Raw genomic sequence first — 27,500 nt, 5'->3', positions numbered from 1 at the left:
ATAAGAAAAGCAGTGGGGTTTCTATCAAAGCAAGGTAAACTCCAGCCTCACTTTCATTCGAAGGCCAGGTGACTAAGCACACAACTGTAAAATGGTCTATTCGATCTTTATCAACACGTTTGATAAAACCAATTTTTCCTTTGTTCAGACTCCCGAGGGACACGCTCTTTGTGGAATGTTTCTGAAGCCGTTACGTTGAAACAAAACTCTTATCACGTGTTTTATTGGGTCGGAAAACGCGCGGCTTCGCCTCGTCTCAATAAAACCCGATAAAATACTCCTGCTCGTTTTTACACATTACTGCTCATCCGAACAGATATGTTACCACTTTTAAATTATTTTTCTTTTCTTTTTTGCTTCTTTTTTTTGCAGGAGAAATTACAATCGATTCACCCTTCACAAAAATTTGATCCTTGCGTTTATTCTTCGTATTTTAACTTTATTTATTTATTACTATGGAAAAATGGAAGAGGATGTATCTAACAGAGTAAGTTTTTCAATGCGTACATTTTCATTTGGGGTTAAAGATAACGTAACTCAATTTGGAACCAGAATTTTGAAACAGGAAATAGTTTTACAGAGAAAGCAGAGAAAATCACGACTAATCAGCTAGAGGAGATTCAGAAAATAAATTTATAATATAAACACTGATGAAATTCTAACATTTTCCTTTTTTACCAAAAAATTACACCTTTACCGCGCGCAGTGAAGATATTTTTTCTTTCACTTTTTAGGATATAGGGGTTGTTATGGTAAATAACACGATAGGCCAATAAAAAGCGAGCTTCCCCTTCGGGATTTGTCCTGTAATATAACTGTTCTATACGACATTAACATTTTTATGGCTCAAATTGAAATTCTTCATGAGTAGGAGCTTGCCTCTCCCATACAAACCTGATGAGTCAACCTTTGCAAGTATTTTTTTATTTTTCGAGCGCCACGCGTTCTTCGGCTCTGTACGCACTGTTTAGAATGGCCGATCAGAATGAAGTTATTGTCAAACGAAGACAAAAATAGCACAAACAACGTTAGCAAATTGTGCAAATTGACATAAATGTGAGTCTCCTGCTGAAGGGTTAATTTTAAAAATAGAAAGATGCGCGCAAAGGTTTGCTCAAGGATATAGTGCGTAGGGAAGCTCTTACTCAAGAGTTCCTGTCGTGATTTGCAAGTTTTTCGTAACTTAAATATTTTGTTTCACGTTACCCAAGATGCATGTTTGAGCGGTTGGTGACCACCGAATTAAACAAGTTGTTCTAAATCTGGATATCTCATCAGTATCTATGTCATAAACAGAACATTACATGGTCGCTTAGGGATACGAACTTTACCTTCCCGTGCTGATAGTATCCCTCACTCGTTGCTGCGCTCACTGGTGAACCCAAAAATAAAATTCGTATCCCCGCGCGGCCATGTAATATCCTCTCTGTAAATATGTCTACTATTAGTCTACAATTTGCCAAACTTTTTTAAAATCTTACCAATAATGAAATGTTTCAACAATCTCTACTTGAAAAGGATATAATTAGTCTTTTGAACACCATTTTGTCAACATCGAGAAAAATGACTTCGGTTCAGTTTTACTCTACGTACAGTCGTAGTTGGAATCCATTTTAGTAATTTGTTGTTTCTAATTTTTGAAACTACGCAGCAGAACCGGAAGTCTATTAGTCGTAGACTTACTTGGCTGGTTCGAAAAGAGCCAGAGGTCATTATTCTCTTAGTGTGCATGCGTAGTAAATGGCTTTTTTGTTGCAGCAGCATGGAATCGTTAAAAATGGTTTATATCCAAAAGTACACATAAATTGCCTTATTTGAGGAAAAAAATCGCGCTATTTCCGTGAAATAGTGCACTTGAATTCCACAATGAATCAATTGGCTTACAGAGCACTTTGATTTTCAGATGCTTTGCAATGCATTCTGGTTGTTGAACCGCTACTTTACAGCTTCAGAAGTCACATGGCTGCTAAATGAAGGGATTTTTCTAGTGCGCATGCTCAAGTCTTCCTTTGACGATGACTTCTGCCTTTGGTATTACTTACTCTTCGGTTGGGGTAAGTTTATTGCTGTCTTTGATGAAATATAACTGAAGATTCGCCATCCCTGAGAAGGTGACAGAAACGACGAAATTACCACTTATTCCCTTTCTCATTATTGTCGCTGTTCGCTTTCATTGTTGGCGCAATCATCGGCCTCGTCATTGTCACGAATGCTATCATCGATCATCTTCGTCTACATCCCAAACAGGAATAATTAACTTGAAGAATCTCAGTTGTTTTAATCTTTTGACTGTTTGTTTAAATGGGGAAAAACTCGCTTCCTTGTACATTTCTTTGCTGCTTTTGCTGACGCGGCGAAATGACCAAATACACAATTTTGACGACAATTGTTGCGGCGACACTTGAGAGAAACACAGTGTAACACTAGTGTTGACGCTACTCTAGTGTCAACTCTCTGGAGTTGTGTATCCCTAGGGGGGAACACTGAACAATAGAACTTGATAACTCCTTAATGCGACCGCAACCAAAGTGACCACATAACAGTGAATCCTCACGTTACGTCATTATAGCCGCCATGTTCGTGGATGAAAACAAAAGAACTGTTATTAGCTTCATTGTTCGTCCACCAGCAATTGTACATTTCAGTTGCTTTTTTAATTAAGAAGAACATTTCCTTTCCTGACCACGACCTTTCTCCGTATTAGTGTAGTTTGTGAAGAGAATATTTAAAGCCATTTTGACGAATGAATGTAAAACAACGAAACAGTTTGCGGGAATTGCAATAATCGCTTTCTTTTCGCTCATAACGTCTTCTTACCCGGTGGGCCCACCTCCTTATCGACTTAAGATCATTGAAAATTTGTTCAGACATTAATCGTTCCTCTGATTAATAAATCTCCTCTCGTTTTGGCAAAGCTTTTAAGTGGACGTCCTCAAACACACCCTTAAAAAACTTTGTTTCATTTTTTTAGGTTTCTCTGCATTTCTGACTTTCTGTGTGCACCTGCCTTACTTGCAATTTATGATCGCAAGAGTCAGTGAAAGGTTAGTAGCAAAACTCTTTTACATCAATTAGAGAACTTAAGCGACAACTGGCGGTATCGAATTCTACCGAGCGGGATGTTGCGGGCTCAAGTCCCCTGCCAGTTCAACACTCAGGACCTTGAAATATCTGAGGAGAAGATGCTGCCAACTGAAAATGGTTGTACTTAGGCCTTCTCGGAAAATGATTTTAAACCGTAGGCTCCGTGTCAAAACTCTTCTTCGTAATCTCTTTGACGTTAAAGAACCCACGCGCGCTAATCGAAAAGAGTAGAGTGTCTGTGCTTTTTAACGGCACCGGCTTCGTAGAGATGTCTCAAAAGGAGAGCGATGTATGAGGCCACCTTAGTTAGTAGAAACAGCCATATGAAGTAGGGGACTTCGCCGATAACTGAAACATGTAGATGTAGATTTTAACGACTGCCATATCAAGGACATGATCACAAAATATGATATAATATAAAATAATGTTAAGTAAAAACTTTGGGAAGCAATTGCATTCCACCTGCGGCGTGCATTTCAGTACATTTTCTCTTCGTCGTCTGCAGCGAACATAAGAATGAACTTTACATTCCCATTTTTACTTATAAATTAAAGGCTCTTCATACCTACCCTGCAAGCAGAGCTTTCGTTTTCGGGTAGTCTTTCCTACGTAATAAAGTAGTTTGCGCGTCTGATATTCGTGTTGTTGTCTTACTTTTGTAGCATTGAGCACATAAATGAAGCTACCAAGGCAAAAGTGTGGCCCTCCCAGGGTTTGAGAAAATAAGGGAGCATATGCGGGTTAATTTGAACTGGGGAACAGGGGAACCGCCAAAGACAAAATATCTTAGGGAACAAGAGAGCAAGTTTGGAAGTAATTTCAGGAACAAGGGAACTCAAGCAAATTTTTAAAGGGAACAAGGAACCCCCCCCCCCCCCCCCACCTCTACCCCCTGGGAGAGCCTAAAAAACCCAAACCTCGAAGAGATTTAAACTTAATAGAGACAAAATGTAATGTAATTGTAAGCTTTACAATATGACAAGTTTTCATAATCGCTATTTTAATCCAAACAGCGATTTCGTTGGTATTGCCGCTCTCTTTGCATAAATTCCGAGGTTCGTCTCAAGTAACAAACACTAAAATGTTCTCTTTGATCTCGATATCCTTCTGACAGATGCTGGGTTAGTCACAGTCACTTCACTGACATGTTGATGCTATACGTTCCTCTTACAATCCTCTTGTTGGTAAGAAAAAAATGCGCAGTGTATTAGTCAAATAGGCGGAAGAGGAAATGGCTATAGGTAGCCTATACCATGTCAATAACTGACGCCATGGACAATAAGTACGCTCGCACTTGGATAAATGACCTCAAAACTCAATGCGCGTGTTCAGAACTCAAAATTTTTCCTCTATGAAAGGACTCCAAAGATGAAGTTTCCGCGAAATTTTGCGAAAAAATCCGAGGAATTTCGTCCAATATCAAGCGAACTGTGTAACAATTAGCACAACTTAGCCGTGAAAGAGCGTGCAATCCCTCGTTGTAAATGTTTTTCCTTATTTTCTAGCAATAGAGTGTCATTTTTTAGAATTAATTTTCGTATAAGCTTCTTATAATTATGCGAATGTCTTGTGTGCGCCACAAAATATTCAGTCCGAGTAAGCACTTGTAGAGGGTCTTGTTATTTCTCGCTAGCCATGTATACAAAGTCCAAAAAAAGATGATTATCTTGGTCAAACATTCAAATAAAAAGTGTTTCTAATTCTAAGTTTTTCTTTACCAAAAAAACTAAAAATTTCATTTTTTCCACAGATTAATATCGGAGTCGCGGTGTATGTCGTTGTGATGCTTGCCAAAAAGTTGAGACATACCCAAACCAGGCATTTGAACGCAGTTAAGTGAGTATGGCTATATTTTTCATTTCCATGATTTTTTTTTTTTTAGTTCTACCGAGGCCTTGACGAACACAGTTCACGAGGTACAGTGTCGCCTTGCGCCAACCTCGTTCCCAGGGTCTCTACTCTTCCCTTTCCCTGGAGAGGGTGGGAAGAAGAGAGACCCTGGGAACGAGGTTGGCCTTGGGCAAGTCTGCGAGACCTCGCGCTGTGTGTAGACGATCAAACATTTTCGTTCAACGTCGTTGTTATAGAAATATATCTCACATCTAAGCCACCTCTCTGTATTTGCGTTGTGCGTTGAGCTCATCAAGTGGAGCTTCCATCTCCCATACTTGGCCTTGAAGTCAATCCTTTCCCGAGTAGATTTATTTGTAGAACGCCTCCCTTGGAGATTCGGCACATCCACTGTTGTAAAAGGCAATCAAAACAGAGCTATCTCAGTGTCAAGGGAAATATGATACTTGTCGCGGGAAAAACCTGTTCCTACAAATAAATTTACTCTGGAAAGGGTTGGCTCTAGGAATTAGTGGAAATAGAGGCTCCCCTTGATGGGCTCATTGAATTTTACTTGTTTCATGTAGATCAAACAATTTTATCTAATATTTTGAGCTTGATCAAAACAATGTTTTTGCCGGCTTAGACACTCGAGGTTGGCTCAACACAACGAAGTAGGCATACGCAACAAAGACGCCAACCTCGTTTCCAGGGTCTTCTCTCTTCCTCCCTCGACTGGCAACGAGGCCGTGACGACGTCGACACAGCCAGGATGAGCCATCTAAAACTAAAACAACGTACTCTGGCTAAAATCTGATTCCATAAAAATGTCGGATTTAAATAAGATATTTAACTTAACTATCTTAACTTATCTTTTTTCTCATTCCAATGAAATGATGTTCGATTCTTTCTTTCATCAGAAAGAGTGCAAAGACTGCGGCGATTTTAATTACTCTTCTTGGATTAATCGACCTCCTGGTGTTCTACCAACCTAAAAGAAGCTCTGTTTATCATCTCTTTGTTGCTGTGCTCGATTCATTTCAGGTATAGAACTAGATACTGTACGACCTTGCATGTAGTGTACATGTCGATCGAATTGAGGTCTCCTCAACGCTGATGCGTTACAAAATTCTCTGTTTTAATCTAAGGGAAGAAAAGCAAAACATTTTCAACCACGCTTGCCACAGCGATGTCCTTTTTTTTTTTCATATCCACACTAGAACGCTTAAAAACGACGTAAACAAGTAATGAAAATTCTCCCGTGCATTGCAATCGGCGTCCGTCATATTTTGAAAAGTTTCCGTTTTCTCCCTTTCAAACTAGCGCTTTTTTCAAAGCTTTCTATGTCATAGTTCCCAAGTTTTCAATTCTCCTTTCTTCAAAGCGTTTTCGTCAGTTTTTCAGGTAGTTTCATCGGGGACTATTGACCAAAACGCGACCCAAAGTATTCTTGTTCAGATGAAAACGCATTATTCTGGATGGAGCGTACTTGAGGCCCCTTCTCGGTTTGATTCCCACAACATTTTTTGTTTTCATTGGAGAGCTCTAGTGTGGATAATTAAAAACGATACAAAACCCTGATGTAAACGAAATTTGCTTCGCGTTATAATTGGCTGGTTTGGCTGCCTGCGTATGATATGATTGGTCAAGGAAATGCTTTTCGCTGGATTCCCAGAAACACGTGATTCTCGAGATTCACGAAGACAAGAGGCAAACCGTGAAGGCTCCTTTTTCAATGAGCTCTGCCGTTACTACGGCAGGGCTAGGCGCCGCTAATTTCCTTTTCCTAAACGGTTGTTGCCATTTTTGACGATGGATGCCATTTTTCGTAGGCAAGCCTTTTTATTCGGATAGCTTTCAACGAATTGTTAGGGTTAGCTTCATTTAAATACTTTAAAATTGCGATGCTTAGAGTGGATAATCCGGTAGTGGTTTAGTGGTTTATTGCGTTTCCTCTTCACCCATTGAATCGAGTGGGATCCGTTCACCCAAATCTTTTTAATTTTTTTTTTTTTTTGTAAACTTTTTAAGTTCTTTCCTAAGTTTTTCAAAATTTTAAGTGACATACGTTGCTAATCTAGTCCTAAATTAAGTATGTTTTTCCTCATTTGCAAACGACGAAGGTAACAGTCAACATCGTTCTAAGTGTTGTCCAACTGGCAACGACCGTTTACGAAATGGAAATTTGCCTAGGCGCCACTCCAATGCCGTTGCACGCACAACTTGTTCTCAATACTGGAACTCATTTTACCAACCAAGTGTTCCCCTCAATTGAAGGATTATTCTTAATTGCCAATTTCTTCCAAGTGAAGTATTATCGTTCATTTTGGACAATGAAAGCTTGATAGGGATCATGGGAAATGAACATATTTCTTTTAAAAGCCAAACCCCAATGTCTGGACTCGCAGAACTCGAACCTGGGAACGTGTAATTAATAACCCCTTCACTTAACCACTGGACTACCACATCATTGATTGCGAAGTTGTCAATAATGTTTTCTTCCAAAAGTGCCGCTGTAAACGTGTATTAACACTCGCTAAGAGGCAAGCTTACACAGTGAAAAATGTCGGTTACGAAACTTCAAGAGAAAGCTAACCATTTTAAAATCAAGCTTTTTAAAACCCCATTTACACGACAGGAAAAAACGGCAAGGCAAGGATGAAAATTGGCAAGGGTAACTTTTACTCTAGGCAAGGCAAGGGTAAATTGTGTAGTGTAAACCGGCAAAGGATGCCTTGCCGTACCAATTTAAATTTCGGTTTTGGGACCACGTTTAGAGGTTGACCCGTTTTTGAAGAAATCGGTAAGGCAAGGACGAAAACTGGCACCTTGCCGTTTTTAAAGAAGTGTAAACGTTCCCGCTTGCCTAGAAGCCAATTTCTGATCAATCTGCGCATGTCACAGCTCCACAACATATGCTCAGAAGTGGTAGTAGATTCAAAATGGCGGAGAAAGGGAAGTGGACTGACGATGAGGTAGGAAAGTTAATGTACCTTTGGGCTAAGGAAACTATTCAATTTTCCTTGGATAAACTCCGAAGGAGAAAACGTCAGTGTACAAGACTCTACAAATGCAACTTGAGCAATAAGGTAGGAAACCTAGTTTTATACGACATTCACGGATCAGTCAGTGTAAATATTTCTGAGAACTGGTTATAGAAAATGGAATATTATAAAAGACAGCGTCTCTTCTATTTTCAATGGGCGTCAAATGTGATGTAAAGGCGATTATAAGCAAAATACGGAAACTTTGTCAAAAGTATAAACAGGAGAAAAATAAAACAAAGAAGAGTGGGAGAGCTCGCGAGCGAAAATGGAAATTCTTCGATAAAATGGACGGCATGATGAGTCACAGGGCTAACATTTCGCTACCTATGGTCCTTGATTCAAGTACTGACCAGACTGAGGAAGGCAACATGTCATATTCGGAAGGTGTCAACATGCATCATAGTAATTCCATTTTGCTTTATCTAAAATTTATATTAAACTGTTGATTGGCCATGGGTATGTGCAGGGTGCACATAGACCATCATGTGAAAGGAGTAAGAGGTTCCGCACTTGTTTCGAGGGAGTAAGGATACTGTGGTGATGCACTTTTGTTTAATGATTTCGTGGTTATGAGTGATGCTGAAAGTGATGGTGCTGTCGCGGATGGAGGAGCTACCCCTCCTGTACAAATGGATTCACTTACTGGAGACTTTTAATGATGGCAAAAGACACATCTTTGATGTGTCGGTACTCGTTCGGTACTCGGACGTAGGGGCGAGGTAGTAGAGTATCATTGCTAACTACTTCCTCGCTGGAACGGCTTTTCGCATTGGAGTGTCATGTCTTGCTATTTCATGTTCGATTTCACCAAGAATAAACGTAAACGTCTTTTTTGTGACACGAAAATTCTCATACCACTGCTGTTGAGTAAAGGTACTGTCAACCATTCTAAACCAGTCATCTGACTTAGGATTCATCCAGATGTTTCGTTCCCTTGAAGAGTTAATCAGTGTTGACATCGCGAGCATGAAAAGCAACCGTTTTTTCCTACGGCAGCCACGGTATCTCATTAAACGCTCTTTCCTCTTCAGTTGCTCACTTTTCTGTTTCTTTATTTCACGTTGTTGCGTTTCTCTTCATCCTTTTTTTCCCTTAGTAAGGAGTTTACGAACATCAACAAGCTCGACGCCATGTTTAATTTGCAAAGTGCGCATGCTCTGTTACAATGTTAAGCCTTGCCTGGAGCAAAATAGCCTTGCCCAAAACAACCTTAGCGAGGATAAAAAGATGTATGTGTAAACAATCCTTGCCTTACCAAAATGTTAGCTATCCTTGCCAATTTTCATCCTTGCCTTGCCGTTTTTTCCTGTCGTGTAAATGGGGTTTATTAATCATTGCTGAATAATGGTTAAGTCTAAATATATACACTAATTAGTTTTGGAAAATAATCGGCACATTTTTTAGTCAGTTGATCTTTCGTGGTTAAGTGGATAAAATCAGTTCCTTCAAAGTGGGTGCTCCGGGTTCAAATCCTGTCCAGGGACTGCTTGTACTATTTTTCTTTTTATTTGCTACCACACGTCCTGGGACAGAGTAATCTAAATGGAGGATTATACTTCATTTAGAGCAAACTGAGAATGAAGGATAACCCTTCGTTTGAGGAAGAGATCGTGTTGCAACATTTTACCGACCTCAAATGGATTGAAAGCTGAGTGAAATCTGGAGCGCGCGTGCTAGGATTCGAACGCGGAGCGCTGGGAAGCAGTCCACTACACTACTAGCCTAGTGCGCAGAATCTTTCCTTCTCAGCGTTCGTTGAGTAGGAAAGATTGCGTGACGAGTCACAAGAATGTCTGCGTAGGAGGCTACTCTACTACTCCCCACTAGATTCACTAAAATAATTATAGATTCCCTAAAATCCGTTTTATCCGTTTCGCTTTTTTAGGGTATAATGGTTTGCATCTTCTTTGTCTACATGAGTGGGGAATTTCGTGAATCTCTTAAAAGAAAATGGATGCGATGGCGATATGGAATACTATTAGAGACGGTGAGATAAAGTATCTTGTTGAAGATTCTTCGGCTAACTAAAGGTTGATTTTGTGAATGTTAGTTGTTACTGGCCAAATGCGGCAAATCGGACATTGATGCTAGGGACTAAACTAAATGGAGGACAGCGGTCAAGGCTGGTGTGGCCAAGTTTGAGGAGCGCCAAATAGAAGAATTCAAAGAACGTCGTCACTTCCACAAGGAGCGAATGTCAGCGCCTGGAAGCTATCCCTGTGATAGATGTCCAAAAGTCTGTGGATCCGCAGTTGGACTTGTTAGCCATCGCAGAGCTCACGATCGCGGAGGGGACTTACAGCATTGCTTCAAACGTGGATCTGTAGCTTTTCGACAGCCAAACCAAACTAACTAGTTGTTATAACCATTTGACACCCCCAGTATAATCGCTATGTAAATTCTCTTCGCAATTTCATTGAACTGTCAGTCTGACAGGTATTGAGAATGAATATTACTATCAGCTTAAGAGGTGTGATCTCGATATAACCAAATTCTCATGACCACCCAACAAAGAAGTATATGGTACTAGTTGGGAGAATGAACGTTTCGATCGTGGGAATGAAAGGCCGGATAAAGGTTGTGACACTGCTTAGACAAGTTCCAAGTTCGTATCATATCCCGCCATTGTTGATTGGTGTGATACTGAATATATGGATATCATATATTTCAACTGCGGGTATGTCAATCTAAGCAAAAGTGATTATCGCAGTTTGTCGTGGTCACGGGTTCCAGTCCCGTTCAGGCCTTGATTATTTCCAAGCTCCTCTGCAATTCCTCAAGTTGCTTGGAAAACGGCAATGATCACTTTCCGTTAAACTTACGTCTTTGATGTAGTAACGTGTACATAATGCAGGCAATATTGTGTTACTCCTTCAGTTTTTCGAGCTTGCGTGACATCCAAAGAATTAGACTGCAATGTCCGCGCGCACCAGGCCTCCTCGGTTCCCTTCTCGCTTCTCGTGGATCGTGACTTTCTTATTCTCACCGATAGAAAACTTAGGGCCCTTTCCATTTGACAGAACTGACCGGCCAGACCGGGAATTTGTCAGGACTAACACTACGACGCCTTCAAATTAACACACTTCGTGGATGATAGATACTCCTCCAGAAGAATGGGAGGGATTATCATGCAAGTGTTCCTTCAAATTGCTGCATTTTCTTTGCAAACGGACGGGTCTGACCGGTCAGTTCTGACAAAAGGAAAGCGCCCTTAGAAACTTATCGCTGTCCATGTCTTACGGAATTCGTAAACCAAAATTTCAGAATCCCTACTCTGCGAGGCACGATGCCGAGGCGGGACCGTCTTGCGTCGAACATACCACCTCTGCAAGTGTTGCCCGCGTAGAGTCCTCAGAGGAGATGCCATTTCCTTGCCACTCCATCGCGTCTCATCAGAGAACTTCGAGGTATGTTTGTATCTAAGTGTTTCTGTCGACGCTGAGCACAAGTGTCTTGGTAGCCCGCGGTGGTTTGAGTACCCAGTCGCCATACTGGATGATCTTTGTCATTTGACTAAACAAGGGAGTGGAGAGAAAGGGAAAAAGGAAAAAAAAGGTCAATCCCTTCCAATCTGTTATACAAGATGGCGACTGGATTTACGCAGCGTCGGTTAACGTGCTAAAAAAAACGTCAACCACGCCCCGCTCCAGGGAAAGGGAAGAAGAGGGACCCTGGAAACGATGTTGTGTCAAGATACGTTAAAAGCGGAAACAGTTCCTCGCTTGTATCTTTAAGTACGTTTTCTTTGTTGGAGGCGATTGTTTAAAAATATGGGAAATACTATTGTCCTTGTATGGGAAATGTTCACTTCAGGTTTCGTCGTGGCTCAAAAAGTTCCCGTGCTTAAGTTCCCTAATGTCGGTTTTCGCGCACGTGATCACCGGTCATTTTTTTTTCACCGAAACAATAAGAATTTCCTTTTTCACTAGAACAGGTCTCAAATCCCGGAGGGTTAGTTTAGGGTACAAACGTGGCTACCATTTTTTGTGGGGCACCATTATGGCCTGACGTCACCCCAAAATCTAAGACCCCAGTTTAACTCTCTACCTCGCTCACCGCTATCCGATCCTGAGTTAAATGAGCCAACCGATCGGCGGTTGGCGGTTTTTCGTTAATTCACCCCGACCCGACCGCTTTCCCAACGTCGTTCCCAGGATCTCTCCCTTGGCTTCTGACTGAGGTTGAAACTTTCCAGCATTTGGCCACCATAATGGTATAATGGCCGCGAAACAAACAAAGTTATAAATTGTTTCACGTTGCAGGCCTTCAGGTACTCAGCCTTCCAGACAGGTTCCTGATAAACGTAAAAAAAGGAACAGCCAAATGCAGCTTCTGTCCCGATCGAGCGACCTCACCAAATATCGGCATTCGAAAGTACAACCTGAGTCCCGGAAACCATTGCGAGTACAGTCAGCGGGTCCCGAGGCCTGGCAAGAGATCAAATTGTCAGAGGTTGGTGTGAAGTGCTTATTAATGCACGAAGAGTTGCATACACGCGTTTCGAGTTTCCCCGTTAAAAACGTGTACTTCTCTTATTACTGGGTTGCCATATGGCAATCCAGTCAGAAAATGAGTGGATTTCTCCGTTTATTTTTTTCTTTTTGTAAAAAACGAAAGACGGAGGTTTCTTAGCTAAAAAGTACTTTGTTTAACTCTGAAAGCGACAAACGATTAACATTCTTCCCTGTAGTTCATTCAATGTAAACAAGACCCTTAACACAAGATGATCACGTGCACCACTGTGGTTGCCAAGCAAGTGATCAATTTCTTCCTTTTCACAGAACATCATGACCTGCAGAAATTTTACTGTTTTTAAGATCGATTGTCATTAAGCTTTCCCTGAAAATTCGAAATTCAGAGTTTTCTTCATCTGCCTTTTACCGTTAACTCTCGGCTTTTGCAATACTATCTGGTGCAAACGTAAAGCCAAAACAAGTGTTGACCTGGCATCAGGTTAGACTGAAAAGAAGAGGAATTATGAAGCGGGAACAACATGTTCAGTCCTTCCTAAGTGTGTGGAATAAACTTTTGCATAGTGCAACGGCAAGACACGCATGACATGCAGGAAAACGTCCGTCAGAGCAATCTGCTTAAAGAAGAAACGAGTGAGTTTTTCTCAAGAGCGTGTTTTGTCAGCTTTGAACTGAATTTAGTATCAAAGCTTAAAAAAGTAAAAGGCCTCAAAACGGGACAGGACAGTGCAAAATAATTCAACGTGTGTTTGAACGTGTGAGCCAAAGGGCCACTGCTGGCACGACGTCTGGGTGACCCCTCAAATGGTATACGTGACCCCCCACTCGAAAAAAATAACTGGAACGCTGCAGTTCAATACCACCCAACTCAGTGCTATCTGTTTTTGTGTAAGACGTACCACAGGCAGCCCAGTTTACGCTCATCGAGCATCTAGTTGGTTTACAAGGAAATCTGTCGTCGCCGTTCTCTGCCACAAAATTTCTTCCGGCTTTTTTGAGCTTTTTTAACCAAGTTTGCTAATGCGCGTAAAACCGAGATAGGCGTGTTTTTATTTTCGAAATTCAATTTAAAAACGCTCTCTGTCAAAAAAGTATAGTAGTTCCTTCTTTTTTACTTATAGAATCAAGGGGAATCACCGACACTCAAACAAGATCTTGAAAGCAATGATGGACCGTCGAAACCTGGACAAGGTCTTGAAAATGGTGGTTTATCTGCTAGTACCGAAAGCGTCATCTCTCGTGTTCTTGGGAGCCAAACATCTCTGCGTCCTAAAACAACGCCTGAAACAGAACTTGAGGCAAACGCATCTGCAAAGCTACGCGGCAACAATGAAGAAGATATGTTTTCATTCTCTAGTCAGCTTTCTATGCATGACATTGGCCCTTTGACAGCAAATAAAGTTAAAAACAAGAACAGCCAAATGTCGCTTCTGTCCAGATCGAGTGACCTCACCAAGTATCGGCATTTCAAAGTAGAACCTGAGCCCCTGAAATCAGTGCGAGCACAGTCAGCGGGTCCCGAGGCTTGGCAAGAGATCAGATTGTCAGAGGTTGGTGCACAAGAGCTTTAAGTTGCACTTCAAATAATTGGCTGAGCACTATTGTAGGAAAAAAAGACTAATTTCGAGTTGCGTACACGCGTTTTGAATTACCCCCACTAATAACATGTACTAGTCTAATTGGACAATTTTATTGTCTATTTGTGTCCCGCCTACGTCTCAAGTAAGAAGTCAATAGTTATTGACCCAGAGTTTCTTAACTCTCCTCTTTTCCCTTGTAGTTGTATTTTCCGTTGACTGACGTCCGACTTTAGACTAACCGCAGACTGACGTCAGCTTTTTACAAGCTGACATTCGATCTCACCCGAGGAAGAATTGTAAACCGCCACAAGACTTTGTGATGTGTGCGATGTATAAATCCTAAACCATGACTGTCTCTTTATGGAACAGATTTCCCGCCAAATATAGCCGTGCCCCTAAGCCAATCGACACTCGATATTTCAGTCTACATCAAACGTATACATGTAATCATTAAACGAGAAAAAAACCGAGGAAATGATTCTTAAAACACCCGGGCGTAAAAAGATAATCTCTCAAAGTGATGGTACTATGGCTATTTTTTCGTAGTGATGAGCTCCTAGTCTTGGTTTATCTCTAATTTGGTTTTATCAACGGAGTTGATAATGTAAATTGGCCACCGTACAGAGATTCTAAAAGCTGACGTTTCGAGCGCTAGCCCTTGGCTTATCTCTGACTGGCTGACAACATAACGAGGTCTAACCAAGCGTGCTAATGTGAAGAAAACCGAACTGGTCGCGTTTTTATTTTCGGTATTTATTAAAAACCCTCCGTACAAAAGTATTCACACTTCCCTCTATGTTTTTCATAGAATCAAGCTGAATCATCAACAACCGGACAAGTTCTTAAAAGCAACGGATTTTCTGCTAGTACCGAAAACATTCTTTCTCATCTTTTTGGGAGCCAAACATCTCTGCCTCTGGAAACCACACCCGAAACAGAATTGAACGCAAGTGTTTCTGTGGAACCAACTGGCAGCTTTGAAGATGCGTTTTCATTCTCCAGTCAACTTAATGTTTACTACACTGGCCTTTCGACAGCTGAACTTTCTGTAGAATCCGGGGTCGCAAATTCTTCTTCCGATTGTGGAACCTCAGGCCTTGAAACGCGGACAACTTCTCCAGGCCCATCCATCTGCCAAGATGCCACAGAGATCGCGACGAGCTCAGGATTTTGGGACAAAGCGAAGAAAATTGTGGCAGAGAGAAGAAGATCGCGAGCAGACCATAACAGAGTGCTGTCAACAGTCAACGGTGAGGATCTATTAATTCACCGATAGAGTTCTGAATCACGTCATACCCTCAATTACTCGTACCTCTTTTAGTTAACTAACTCCACAGGAAAAGGATTACAACAATGTCGGTCTTTTCAGTATGGGAACGCTTCGATATCTATTCATCAGAAATAGAGTTTTTTTCCTAGTGCACAGTATGTTATAATAATAATCTAAGACGAAGACAAACGAAAATACAGTAACTGGTCACCCAAAATAACTTAGAAGCTAAACTAGTTGGGTGGCCAACATTGATTAATTTTAAAATCAATGATGAAATGATATATGAAATGAATCATATATGAATTGCGGATATGAGATCAAGTGAAGCTATGATCTTCGCAGTTATGAACGCAATTTTTACAATTGCGTAGAGAAGCCGGAAAAATTCAGGACTTCAACGGGGTTTGAACCCGTGACCTCGCGATTCCAGTGCGACGCTCTAACCAACTGAGCTATGGAGCCACTGACGTTGGGAGCTGGCCATTTGTGGGTTCTAATGGTCCCGTGAGGAATGAATCAATGATGAAATGGTATATGAAATGAATCATATATGATCTGCGGATATGAAATCAAGTGAAGCTATGATCTTCGCAGTTATGAACGCCTGAAAAATTCAGGACTTCAACGGGGTTTGAACCCGTGACCCCGCGATTCCGGTGCGACGCTCCAACCAACTGAGCTATGAAGCCACTGACGTTGGGAGCTGGCCATCTGCGGGCTCTAATGGTCCCGTGAGGAATGAATCAATGATGAAATGGTATATGAAATGAATCATATATGAACTGCGGATATGAAATCAAGTGAAGCTATGATCTTCGCAGTTATGAACGCAATTTTTACAATTGCGTTGAGAAGCCTGAAAAATTCAGGCTTCTCTACGCAATTGTAAAAATTGCGTTCATAACTGCGAAGATCATAGCTTCACTTGATTTAATTTTAAAATGTTTACAACTGTCAGAAAAGAGGATAAATGGGCTAATACGGTTGTGAGCAATTTTCCTCCATTTCCCGACTGTTGCCGTGGAAACAGTAAAGCATTGTTCAGAGACTCAAACTCAGTTTTTGGAAAGTATGACCTTGCCTAGTATTATTTGAAAACTTCGTTCGAAGTGCCCCTGTAATCGAAAAATCGCTTCCTTTTTTTTTCTTCAGATTTTGAAAGTATGTTTGCTTAACACCTGCCTGGCAAAATTTTGAGTTTTAATTTTTATCCAAACGCTGTTTACTTTGAGTGTAAGTTTTGTATTTCACGGTCCGCCATTATTCACATTCAAAACTGACCGATTGGACCTCAGAGGGTTGGCTCCAGGGAAAAGTGAAAAGTGACGTCAAAGGCTCACTAGCTGAAAACTTCAGCGTGTCAGCGAGTTTAAAAGTCTGAAAGCCGAAAACTCCCGTGCTCCATATTAATTCTGCGGCCTACACACGCATTGCATCAGGGAGCTTAAGCACGCACGTTTTTGAGACGCGGACGGCAACCGGAAGTGAGCTGTCTTCCCTTTTAACTTGTCTTCACACAACCACATTTATATTGTTAAGTATCTTTTCGCCATTAGAGATGATTCGTATAAAAATCTGGGAGACACCACTGTCCTGGCACGAGAAATGTTTTCTTCCGGTTGCCGTCCTCGTCTCAAAAACGCGCGTGCTTAAGCTCTCTAATCTTAAACTAGTGAGCCTTTGACGTCATTATCTCCTCGATCCAGGGGCCCGTTTCTCGAAAGTCCCGAAAACTTTTCGGGCCCGAAAAGCCATTTGTGAAAGTGCCAGCCGCTTGATTTGGAAAGCCGATCCTTTGACATGTTTTCAAGGTAACAAAAAGAAAAGTGACTGTGAAGTTTGACGACTTGAATCCTCTCCGTTCTTGAGATACAAAGGGAATTGTGACACCCGAAAATGGCCCGTAAAGTCTCGGGACTTTTGAGAAACAGGCCCCAGCTCTCTCAAGATCTTAAAGTTAGTAATGGCGAACCATTAAATAGGAAAGTTCCAGTTAAAATAAACAGCTTTCTTTTTTAAATAAAGGCTTAAAACTTTGGTCACTTACAGTGTTTAATCCAAAGAAAAATATATTTGATTTTTTGATCATAGCACCACTTTAAGATTTGGAGCGCTGCACTCTAATAGACCTCTTTAGCTTGTACGTTTTGTTTTCCCATTTCAGACCACGTGATGTTCTCAAGGGAATTTTCCTTTTGTTTTTTCATAAGTTATGCGTACATATTCACGTGCTTAGGACGACATTTGAAAGAAAGTTTTCCCTAGAGTAACATCACGTGGTCTGAAATGGGAAAACAAAATGTACAAGCTAAAGAGGTCTATTGAATACAGTTCGCCCCGCGAGAATCCTCTCTATTTCGTGATATTAGGGAGCTTTAGCAATGACGACGGGAACGGCAACGAGAACGTCATGTGAAAACATAAATTCCCGTTATTGCGATCACTTCGCGACTATTCGAAACTTTTTAATATGACAGAGGTGTGGCAGTCCTTCAGAAATGAAACCGTTACGAGCGGCGCTTAATTTAGGGGAGAAAAATGAAAATTTATCTCCAGGTGCTGACGTTCTCCATAACACTTCAAACTTGGTAATTTCACGTTGTTGCTTTGCTGACGACGGCAAAGAAATGGACAAAAATGAAAAACGCACGCGCAGGGCGTGCAAAGCTATTGTTTTTGCCCACTAAATATGCAAATTTGTGACGTTCTCGTTGCCGTCGCCGTTGTCGTTGCTAAAGCTCCCTATTATCTCGTGGGTGACGCGAGAAAGAACGCTTCTCGCGTGTAACAACTCACGAGCCTTGGCCGCCTTTGCTACCTCTTTGGGGAGCCACTTAACGCTTCTCGTAAAGTTTCTTCGGAGGGGGGAGGGTTCGATAACATCCCAAAAGCCGGGGGGGGAAGACCACTGGCTAGCAGGCTAGAGAAAAATAAAAAAGAGTGGAGGGGAGTCAGGGAGTCAATTTTTTTTTCCTTTTATAGCCTGTTTTCTGCTTTAAAGTAAATTCAATTACAAAAGCATTTGAGTGCATTTTACGACCTCCCCACAGATTCCAGCCGTTCTAATCGAACGTATGCAGACAAACAGAAAGACGCAAATGAGTACAGAGCGGCGTGGATAACCAAGATCCTGAAAGGAGACATGTCACATGGTATGTCTATAGCTGTGAGGCTTCTTTGTTCTCTCTTGTTTGTTCTTTCTTGATTAATCACATCAATGACTTGCATGTCTTGTGTGACAATTCACCTGGTTCCAGAAGGCCAGTTAGTCCAGTGACGCGAGCGCTTGCGCCGGTAGTTGATTCGGGTCCCGTTTAAGGCGGCGAAAGACGAGATACAAAAACCCTCAACTTGTCGCGCAACATTGTTTCGTTGCAAGTTTGGGTCGATGTCTTCCGTTTTTCACCTTGCGTGATCAACTTGACCCGCAACAAAAACATTTGTTATGGGTTGAAGAAATGCAGGGTGCTGATTGATTGATTTGCTAGTACACGAGCACATTTGTTGCGCGACAAGTTGTGAGCTTGATGAAAAACGAGCAACAAAGCCAAAATTTGTTGCTCAGAGTAGACCTGCGCTCTACTTTTCGCAACAACTTCTTCAACCCGCAACAAATGTTTTTGTTGCGCGACAAATTGATCATGCAAGGTGAAAAACGGAAGACATCGACCCAAACTTGCAACGAGACAATGTTACGCACCAAGTTGAGGGTTTTTGTATCTCGTATTTCGCCGCCTTTAAAAATGGATTTGTGTTCATGTCATGTCGTGGTTCGTTTCCCAGACTACGCGTCAAATACCGGTGGGACTCTACTATGCTCCGAGATGTTTTTCTCCGGGTACTTCAGTTTCCCCCTCTCCACAGAAACCAACATTTCCATTTGATTTGGCGTGATTTCTATGAGTAGTGTGCACAATAGGCCATTTCCGAGTTCATGTCTGCCTCCCCTTCAAAGCGAGTCCAAGTGCGAAGTTTTTGTTATGAAAATTAATTTTCATTCAGATGTAAAGTAGAACTAATTACCATCACAAAAACTTGGCACGTAGACTCGGTTTGAAGAAGAGGCAGACATGAACTCGGAAATGGCCTATTAGTTCCCCCTTGTGCATTGTGTTCACACTCAACGTTGATTATGATCAACTGAAGTATAATTCAGGCAATCATACTCCATTCAATTTTCTTCTGTTCAACCTGTGAAAATTCAATTACGATAGGCAGGGTAACTTCGCAGTGTGAGAAAAAAGAGCGCCGTATCGCACGGCTGCCACGATTATGATCACCATGCTTGAGGCGTGAAGAAGAACAGAAGAAGACAAATCCAAATCTTTGCTCCATAAAGCGATTAGAAGTTTAGTCCGCTCATACCACCTCGTACAGGTGGTTTTCACGTTACGTCATCGTTGCCGTGTTGGTGGGCGAAAACCAAAGATCTCTCATTAGCTCCTTTTGTTCGTCCACTAGCAATTGTGCATTGCAGCATTGGTATCTGTGTCTCTAGAGATTAGCTGCAAACCACCTATTCGCCATTCTGTTCAATTACGCACTGTAATTACTTCAAACAACCCCTTTGAGGTTGTTTTAAGTAATTGTAATTCAATTACAATTGTAATTAGTTGATGTGAACACATTCCAAACTTCATTGGATTATAATTCGATCATAGTCGAGGCCCAATGTGAACACGGCCTTAGACACAGTTACTAAATTCCTGTTGGAAAAAGTCGAGGCGAAAACTGACAGATTTCCGTCATAGTAGCACTTTAAATTAAGTTCATTACTATTATCAAAGGCTGACGTTTCGATCTCTGTCTCTTTAACCGAACAAACAAATGTAATGTAATCATGGTTCAAAGAGGTTTATAGTTATTTTCAGTGAGTGGAGTCAAAGAAAGTTTCTATGATTTCGTATCAATAAAGGCAGTGATTAGTTCAAAAATATCTTGCCACACCTTTGCGTTACGATTGGCTCATTGAAGTCTGCGGATATTGTGATTGGCTGAAGTGAAAACCACTCTTCCTCTTCCCGCGAAGAAGACTAATGACCACTTATATCGAGGAGCTGCCTCATTGGACAAAACGCTTTTCACTTTTTTGGGTGGGCTGGGTTTCCAGTGAAAAAAATAAGGAGTAAGCCTTAGCGTCTCGTAAAAGGTGATTCTAACTTTTGTGATTTGGTGTAATAATTCCTGTAAAAGCCACTTAAGGTTACTTAAAATGCACTCGATGAGTAAGATGTCCTAATTCTTACCTCTTTGCTCTTTCAGAAACTGAAAGTGACGCTTAAGTGATTTTTACACAGAGGAGTTTTCAAGGACTGCAAGCTTCGATACGAGATATACTCCAGCTGAACTCGGAGCAAAATTTCAACCTTCATTTGTACAGAAGAAGGAAATATTACGGAAATATGCGCTGCCCGCAGTAAGCAAAAGCTAGTCGAGGCGAGCGGCGTTTGCACATATTTTTTTAATGGGTAAAAGATTTTTAAGAGCAAGATATTCAAATTCTACATTAGTTGCCAGTACAAACGCAACAAGCTTAGGTCTCATCATCTGGATATTTGGAAACAGAAATTTAAATCAACGATGGTGTGGAGAAATGATTGCATTACACGTAGTGCGTTGTGGGATGTGATTTCACCCTCCGGTCCTACCTCGCTGAGGTTTCCGCTCTGAGATGAGCGCTTTCGATGTTTTGTTTCATCAGAAACAACAACTTGCTTTAAAAATATCGACACCTTAAGAGCAAGGTTACCTGCAGTGCTAAACCAATCAGTGCAGACGCTGGATGATCCTCAGCACGGAGCTTTATACGGAGAAAGCCCAACAGCGACGGACACGGTATCATGCAGTAACGCCACGAAACGTCAGAAAACACTCGCAAAAAACGATTCGCGCAAACGAGACGTGCGATCAAGTATTTTTTTGTTGCTGTTCCCGTCATCCTCTGCACTCCTCGTGAAGGCTGTTAGTAGTCTTCCAGCTTACACGTGTATTTATGGGAAATAGCGTAATTTCGTGATTTGTAGGCACGAGTGTTGTTTTGAAAGTTTTCAAACTTGCACGAGCCGGAAACGAGTAAGTCTCAATACCATCATGCATGCTTTGCTTGGTATTTTTACTATTACGCTTAAGGGATTTTTACACATTACGGAAGCGATTTGCTTGTAACTTTCGGCGAAAAGCACTATCCAATAATGCAAAAATCAAGTTCCGGTTGCCGTGCAACGCTCGAAATTTTTTGGGCCGCAGTTGCACTTTAACAAGCCACATTTACTCAAGATGGCCACACCCAGGAATTTGAAGGTGAAAATAAGGGATTCTAAAATTCATTTTTCCTATACAAACACTTAAAAGAAATTTGAAACAAAAGAAACAAGAATTTCAGGAAAAACACCAGTGACTGCAAAGTAGCCTTTAACTTACTGGATCAATTATTAATCTGCTTTTCCCTTGTTAAACTATTTACAGTGGATCGTCTCAAAGACGGCGCTTTGTTGAGGAAGGGAGTCCATGTTCCTTGAATGGAAGGATTCTCTGTGTGCCAAAACTTTCTTATTTTCTGCACTTTAACCCCTGATTCATGTCTCAGTCTTTCCAACCAATGCTCAATTTCTTCAGGTGTTTTGTTCTTCACTTCTACAATTTTGCTGTTACCATTTACTGTAAAAGAAGGGAAAACAAAAAGTGGCATTATAATGTGTTAGTATATACTAAAACAGTGGATAGCGTCGAAGGTGCACGCTGATTGGCTACTCATACTCTAACTATCCTTTGTCATTATTCAACACATTGTGACAATGTCCAAATATGGTCATAGCGCGCTCAATACTCGTCGTGCGTACTTAACAGTTACTCAACAGGGCCCAGTTCTTCAAAAGCCGATTAACGCTAATCTAAGATTAAAAATTAACCAAGCAGTTTATTTCTCTACTCCCAAATGCTGTTCAACGCAGATTTTCGGCAGAACTTTACATGAGAAGACGTCAATCTTGAAAAACAAAAATAAGCAAAAGAAATTTTCACCAAAAAGTTGAAAACGTGAAACAAAAGTTTACGCTAATCCTGGATTAAGTTAATCGGCTTTCGAGGAACCGGGCCCAGATATCCTGCGATATACGTAATTTTGAGTGTCGCGGAGAAAAATGGTAGTTTTTCCATCTTTTTTTTTTTCCAATAAACGTAGAAAATTGTGCTTTGTCATCAATGTGTTGAATAATAAAACAATTATCCTGCTCAATCTTGCGGAATATCGCCTGATTTTAACCAACTCGGCCTACGGCAGGATAATTGTTAACTATTCATCTCCAAGCAACTCGCGAAGAATTTCCGCCCGAAAATAATTTATTGTAATCATTGGAGCAATAGATGAGTTAAAAATCATATTTTGGGGTCATATTATCTCACTGTTTTCGTATATACTGATTTGCAGCTCAGTAAATATCCATCACTAGCCATCTCCACTGCGGTGAATAGTTGTTAAGTGTTTATCGTTTATTTAAAACTTACCATAAGAATTTATTACGGTGTATTTACAAATGTTCAAGCAGAAAAATATTTACACAGTATAAATAATAAATTTCATCTAAATCTACTTTACTTACCCTACTTACGGTAGTTGAAGAGGCTCGGATGGGTTTTCAGGCGAGCGCGCGTGTGCGTAAGCCACACACCCAATTCGTAAGATGCTCGTGTCAGCTCATGATTCAAATGGGTCACCAGAAATAAACAAATACCGCTAATTCCGCTCAACTTGCTATGCATATGGCATATAAATAGACATCTCCTACTCACGAAAACTACGAAAATTCTACACAAACAGTTTAATGGTCACTTAAATCCGTTTGTGTTGGCCTATAACTCGAATGAGCCGGTGACGCATGCGTAAATGCTGATCTTGTAACCCCCTCATTTTTCCTGATTTTACAACTCAGGGTTCGTTCTGGATTTTGTCCATAAAGTTCCTGGAGTATTCAAGGAGTTTTCAAGGAATCTTTATAACAAGATTTCTATGCCATACATGGTGTTTCAGTGTTTTCTTTGCCAAAAAAGCCTACCTTGATATTCCTTACCACATCCTGCAAGTTGAGTGAACGCATGGACATTTTAATTTTAGGTTTTAATGTTTCCCTAATAGTCAATTTTGGGCTCAGTTTTTAAAATGTCTCTTTTAACTTAGCATGATACAATCTCAACAATTTTCACCCAAGCAAATATTCAAGCAGTTTTCAAGCGCCCTTGAAGTCCAAAATTAAATTCCAGGGCTTTTCAAGGACTTCAAGGAGTTGCACGAACCCTGCAACTTTACTCGTTTCTATTTCTGCTTCCGGACAGTGAATTTTTTTCATGTTTTTCATGTTAGCTTAGTTTAATTTAAAACTGTTGTCTTTCAAATTTAAAAAAATTCTGTAGTTGAAAAAAGAAATTAAAGACATTTTAAAAAAACTGATTTTTCTGAAAAACTGGCCTACTGATTTTGTTGAATTTTAAATATTTTAGAGATTATTTCTAATATTATTTGGTAATGCTAAATGGGAAGATTTCACTGTCCTGTTTCTACAAAAAAGGCAATATATGCTTAAGGAAATGCCTAATATCGTTGCCATGGTTACGTTATTTTGGAGGAAATATAATGCGAGAAAACTGCGATGGGCACTTAATACCCTGGCCAAATTTTGTCTTGATGTGATTACCCTAACTGTGTCTAAGGGCAGAATATGTTTATTTGTTTGCAAAAAGAAGAAACTATTTCGAGCCTCCTTAACATTAACTGTTTAATTAAGTGCTAGTATGATCAAAAAATCATTTCCTTTCTTTCTTCAGATTTTGAAAGCGTTTTCCCTTAACACCTAACTGGCAAAATTTTGAGCTTTGAGTTTTATCCAAAGGCTATTTATTTTGAGTGGCTGAGTGGCCGATTGGACCTCAGAGGGTTGGATCTAAGGAAAATGACGTCACTTACTCACTAGCTTAAAATTTCAGTGTGTAAACGCAATTTATCATGTATGCAAAACACAGGTTTAAAAGTCTGAAAGCCTGAAACTCCCGTGCTGCATATTAATCAAGCCGCGTACACATGCATTGCATTGCATTCTTACACTAGTGAACCTTTGACGTCATTTTCTCCTCGACCCAGTTATCTCAAGATTTTAAAGTTAGTAATGGCGGACCAATAAATAAGAAAATTCCAGTTAAAATAAACAGGTGTCTTTTCAAGATCAGAACTTACAACTTGGGTTACTTAGTGTTTAGTTAACATAGTTTTGAAATCCAAAGAAAAAAGAATTGTTTTTTTGGTCGTAGTAGCACTTTAAAGCTAATTTAATTTTATCTATGCTTGTGCTGCCATTACTTTATTTATTTACTTATAGCATAACCCTTTGTCTTACTGGGGACTGGAAATTAGTGATCAAGTTCAGTGGAGACTTCCTGCGATATAATATAGGAAAGCAGCTCTCGCAGACTGGTTATCATTTAGAATTGTGGAATTACTTTTCAAGAGTTATTTATTTGTGGTGTAGTCCTCTGTTTTGGGATTGAGTTGCAGGCAACTTACGTTGTATCTTACAAAAGCTGCTACGTCGCCCTCGCCAGCCTGTCATGGGAAATCTAAGTGGCAATTGCATCCATAAATCCATAAAAAAACTTACTAAAATTCGCAACAATCCTGGGATGTTTGCCGTTCCGTTCTCTGACGTAAATTGCAACCTCGGTGTTGTTCTTTGCAAATTCCACGATTTCTTTGTCGATATACTCTCTGCCAGAGATCCACAAAAAAACGGTAAAAAAAACAACACTTTGAAGTAGAAAACCATTTTAACAGTCAAGACGGTACCTTATTCCTCTGCTGCTTCCTCCATGCTTACAATAATTGAGCACTAATCTCTGCAAAGGGCGAACAAATCGCCCGAACACTCTGTTAGGAATTTCGATCTGCGCCATCTTCGTTGGATCGCCCAAATGCGTCAAGTAAGAGACATGGAATGTCGCTTGTTGAACCAAGGAGGAAAATTGGAGATTGGATAACCTTCAGGATTCAAAAATTCAAAATTTAACATATAACATATATACAGCTGAACCCCGTTATTTCGAACTCGGGTATTTCGAATTCCCCTCTATTTCGAACTGATGTTAATTTCCCTTGGTTTAGTTCCCTTTCACTACTGGCGTTGCTAAAGCGAGGGTGAGGTTAGTGTTAGCCTAACCTAGACCTACAATTGTAGGTTTATAGGGTTTAGGGAAAGTTCATTTAATACGACAAGGAAAGGGCGGGGGGGGATGAAGATATTGAAACTCGAAGCTTGAAATTTTAGCAGCTCCCCCCCCCCCCCCCTTCCTCCCTCCCTTCCTTCTGGTAGTCGAAAAAATTTCAGAGCCCCCCTCCTCCTTCAATTCCTTTTCTCCCCTGCGCATTTCTAATTTTTGAAATTTTCTAAAGCATTTTTGGGATGAACAAGAGTGTAATAATTACTGAGACTACACTTGTTATATCTGTAAACCAGTGATATAGCTGAGTTGCACAGGTCATTTAATGGTTGAGTTGAAAACCATCCGATCTGTATGATGATGTCATGTGTTGGTTTTGAAGTATACAAATTTCGGAGTCCCCCCTCCTAGCCCAACAATTTTTTCAGAGCCCCCCCCTTCGGGTGCCTAAAAATTTTCGGAGCCCCCCTCTCAATATCTTCATCCCTTCCCCCCTTGTCATATTAAATGAACTTTCCCTTAGGGTTTAGAGTTACGGTTAGGGGGTTGAGAGTTTTCAACAAAACCGTTTGTAACTTTCATATGGCGCGATTTTTGGCCTGATTTCCGGTTCGCGTGACAATTCCGGACCGCTTCAAGCGGGGCCCGCCAAAACAACATTGCAAGCAGGGCTGTAGCCTGAAAAAAATTATGACTGAGGCAATGGCCATGGTTTAATTCTCTTCGTAGGTATTTTAGGTGTTTATGACTAGTACATTTTAAAGATAACACTGGAATCACGCTTTATTTTTTTTTAAAAACGAAAAAATAACTGAGGCGAGTGCCTCGATTTGCGTCATACTGGCTGCGGCCCTCTGTGGTTCGCGCTCTGATTGTCCATTTATGTCATATGGTACTAATCCGGCCTATTGATGGCCAAGAGCTATTTAACCGAGGAGCTCCCTGAGCATCATCATTTCGCAATGACGACGGCAACAGTTTAATTCGCGACTATTCCAAGCATTTTAACCTGATAAAGGTGTGGCAAACCCTCAAGAACTAAACTAGTATGAACGACGCTCACTTTAGTTCTCCCTAAAACCTCAACTTTGGTCATTTCACGTTTTTTTTTTTTATGACGACCGCAAAGAGATAGACAAAAATGAAAACTGCACGTGGAGAGCGTTGAAAGCTATTGTTTTTCAGTATCCACTAAATATGCAAATTTGTGACGTTCTCGTCGCTGTCGCCTTTGTCGTTGCTAAAGCTCCCTATAGGCCCATGACCGTGTCACGTGACCTTGTCAATCATAAAAAAATGGTCGTGATACAAAATAGATGCCAGAAATGGAAAGAGCGTGATGAAATCAGTAAGGATGTCAATTTTGAGGCCACTGACATTTATGTAAGAGATTTAACAGCAATTTTAATGCTTAAAAAAATTTAAGGAGATTTTTAATATGGAAGCCGTGTCAAGGTCACGTGACACGGTCATGCAAAGGCCCTATTACCAAGTCGACGCGGATGTGCTTTCAGCCCCATATTACAATTGAGGTATACCTGGCGGGAAAAAGTGCTAGTGAACGGAGGACCTACTGGCGTTAAGCCTAGAACGTCATCCAGTTTTTGTGATGCTCAATTCAACATTGCATAAATTCATTGCATATTCACAATTGAAATTCAGGCTGTGCTTCCTTTACACAGACACTGATGTATGAACTGCTGGGAAAAAGTGCGGGGTGGCTGAAAATCGGCGATTTTCAATTTAAGGAGCTTCATTCATATGCGAAAATCCAGCCATTAAATGCAATGTTGATGGTTAGAAGTAAAATGGACTTGCAATAAAGCCCTACATTTGTTTTTGCGCATTATGCTTCTTCTTCTGTGGCGTTTACGTTGTCGTCGGGTCCCTGTTCGCCTTTTATGGCCAAGGAAATCACTAACGATTTTCGAGTTAGGACAATGTGCGAGCCAGCGAGCCATGTCTGCGAGCCATGGCTGCGAGTCATGCGAGCCAACATGCGAGTCACACAGTT

At 40.8% G+C, this 27,500-nt stretch overlaps 2 protein-coding genes across 2 annotated transcripts in view; one reads left to right on the top strand and one right to left on the bottom strand.

The window, feature by feature from the left end:
• Window positions 1-21,943, top strand: part of LOC138045454 (uncharacterized) — a 33,786-nt gene extending 11,843 nt beyond the window's left edge. Inside the window, exons 7-19 of the mRNA XM_068891968.1 lie at window positions 373-487; window positions 1,904-2,054; window positions 2,972-3,044; window positions 4,199-4,268; window positions 4,835-4,920; window positions 5,835-5,958; window positions 9,847-9,948; window positions 11,226-11,368; window positions 12,224-12,413; window positions 13,555-13,983; window positions 14,822-15,263; window positions 18,337-18,438; window positions 20,549-21,943. Coding sequence (XP_068748069.1) covers window positions 373-487; window positions 1,904-2,054; window positions 2,972-3,044; window positions 4,199-4,268; window positions 4,835-4,920; window positions 5,835-5,958; window positions 9,847-9,948; window positions 11,226-11,368; window positions 12,224-12,413; window positions 13,555-13,983; window positions 14,822-15,263; window positions 18,337-18,438; window positions 20,549-20,568 — 2,047 coding nt within the window. The 3' untranslated portion in view covers window positions 20,569-21,943. The remainder of the gene's footprint in view (window positions 1-372; window positions 488-1,903; window positions 2,055-2,971; window positions 3,045-4,198; window positions 4,269-4,834; window positions 4,921-5,834; window positions 5,959-9,846; window positions 9,949-11,225; window positions 11,369-12,223; window positions 12,414-13,554; window positions 13,984-14,821; window positions 15,264-18,336; window positions 18,439-20,548) is intronic.
• Window positions 20,729-25,241, bottom strand: LOC138045463 (large ribosomal subunit protein mL43-like). The gene is made up of 3 exons (XM_068891980.1): window positions 25,116-25,241; window positions 24,931-25,037; window positions 20,729-21,943 (listed from the first exon to the last, which is right to left on the bottom strand). Exons 1-3 carry the CDS (start codon window positions 25,220-25,222, stop codon window positions 21,711-21,713), a joined length of 447 nt encoding a protein of 148 aa, XP_068748081.1. The 5' UTR covers window positions 25,223-25,241; the 3' UTR covers window positions 20,729-21,710.
• Between the last annotated feature and the right edge of the window lie 2,259 nt (window positions 25,242-27,500).

This window comes from Montipora capricornis, chromosome 1, assembly GCF_036669925.1.
Source record: "Montipora capricornis isolate CH-2021 chromosome 1, ASM3666992v2, whole genome shotgun sequence".
NCBI classification, from domain to species: Eukaryota; Metazoa; Cnidaria; class Anthozoa; order Scleractinia; family Acroporidae; genus Montipora; species Montipora capricornis.
The sequence above is the reverse complement of the archived record's forward strand: the minus strand, read 5'-3'. Positions and strand labels throughout refer to the sequence as shown.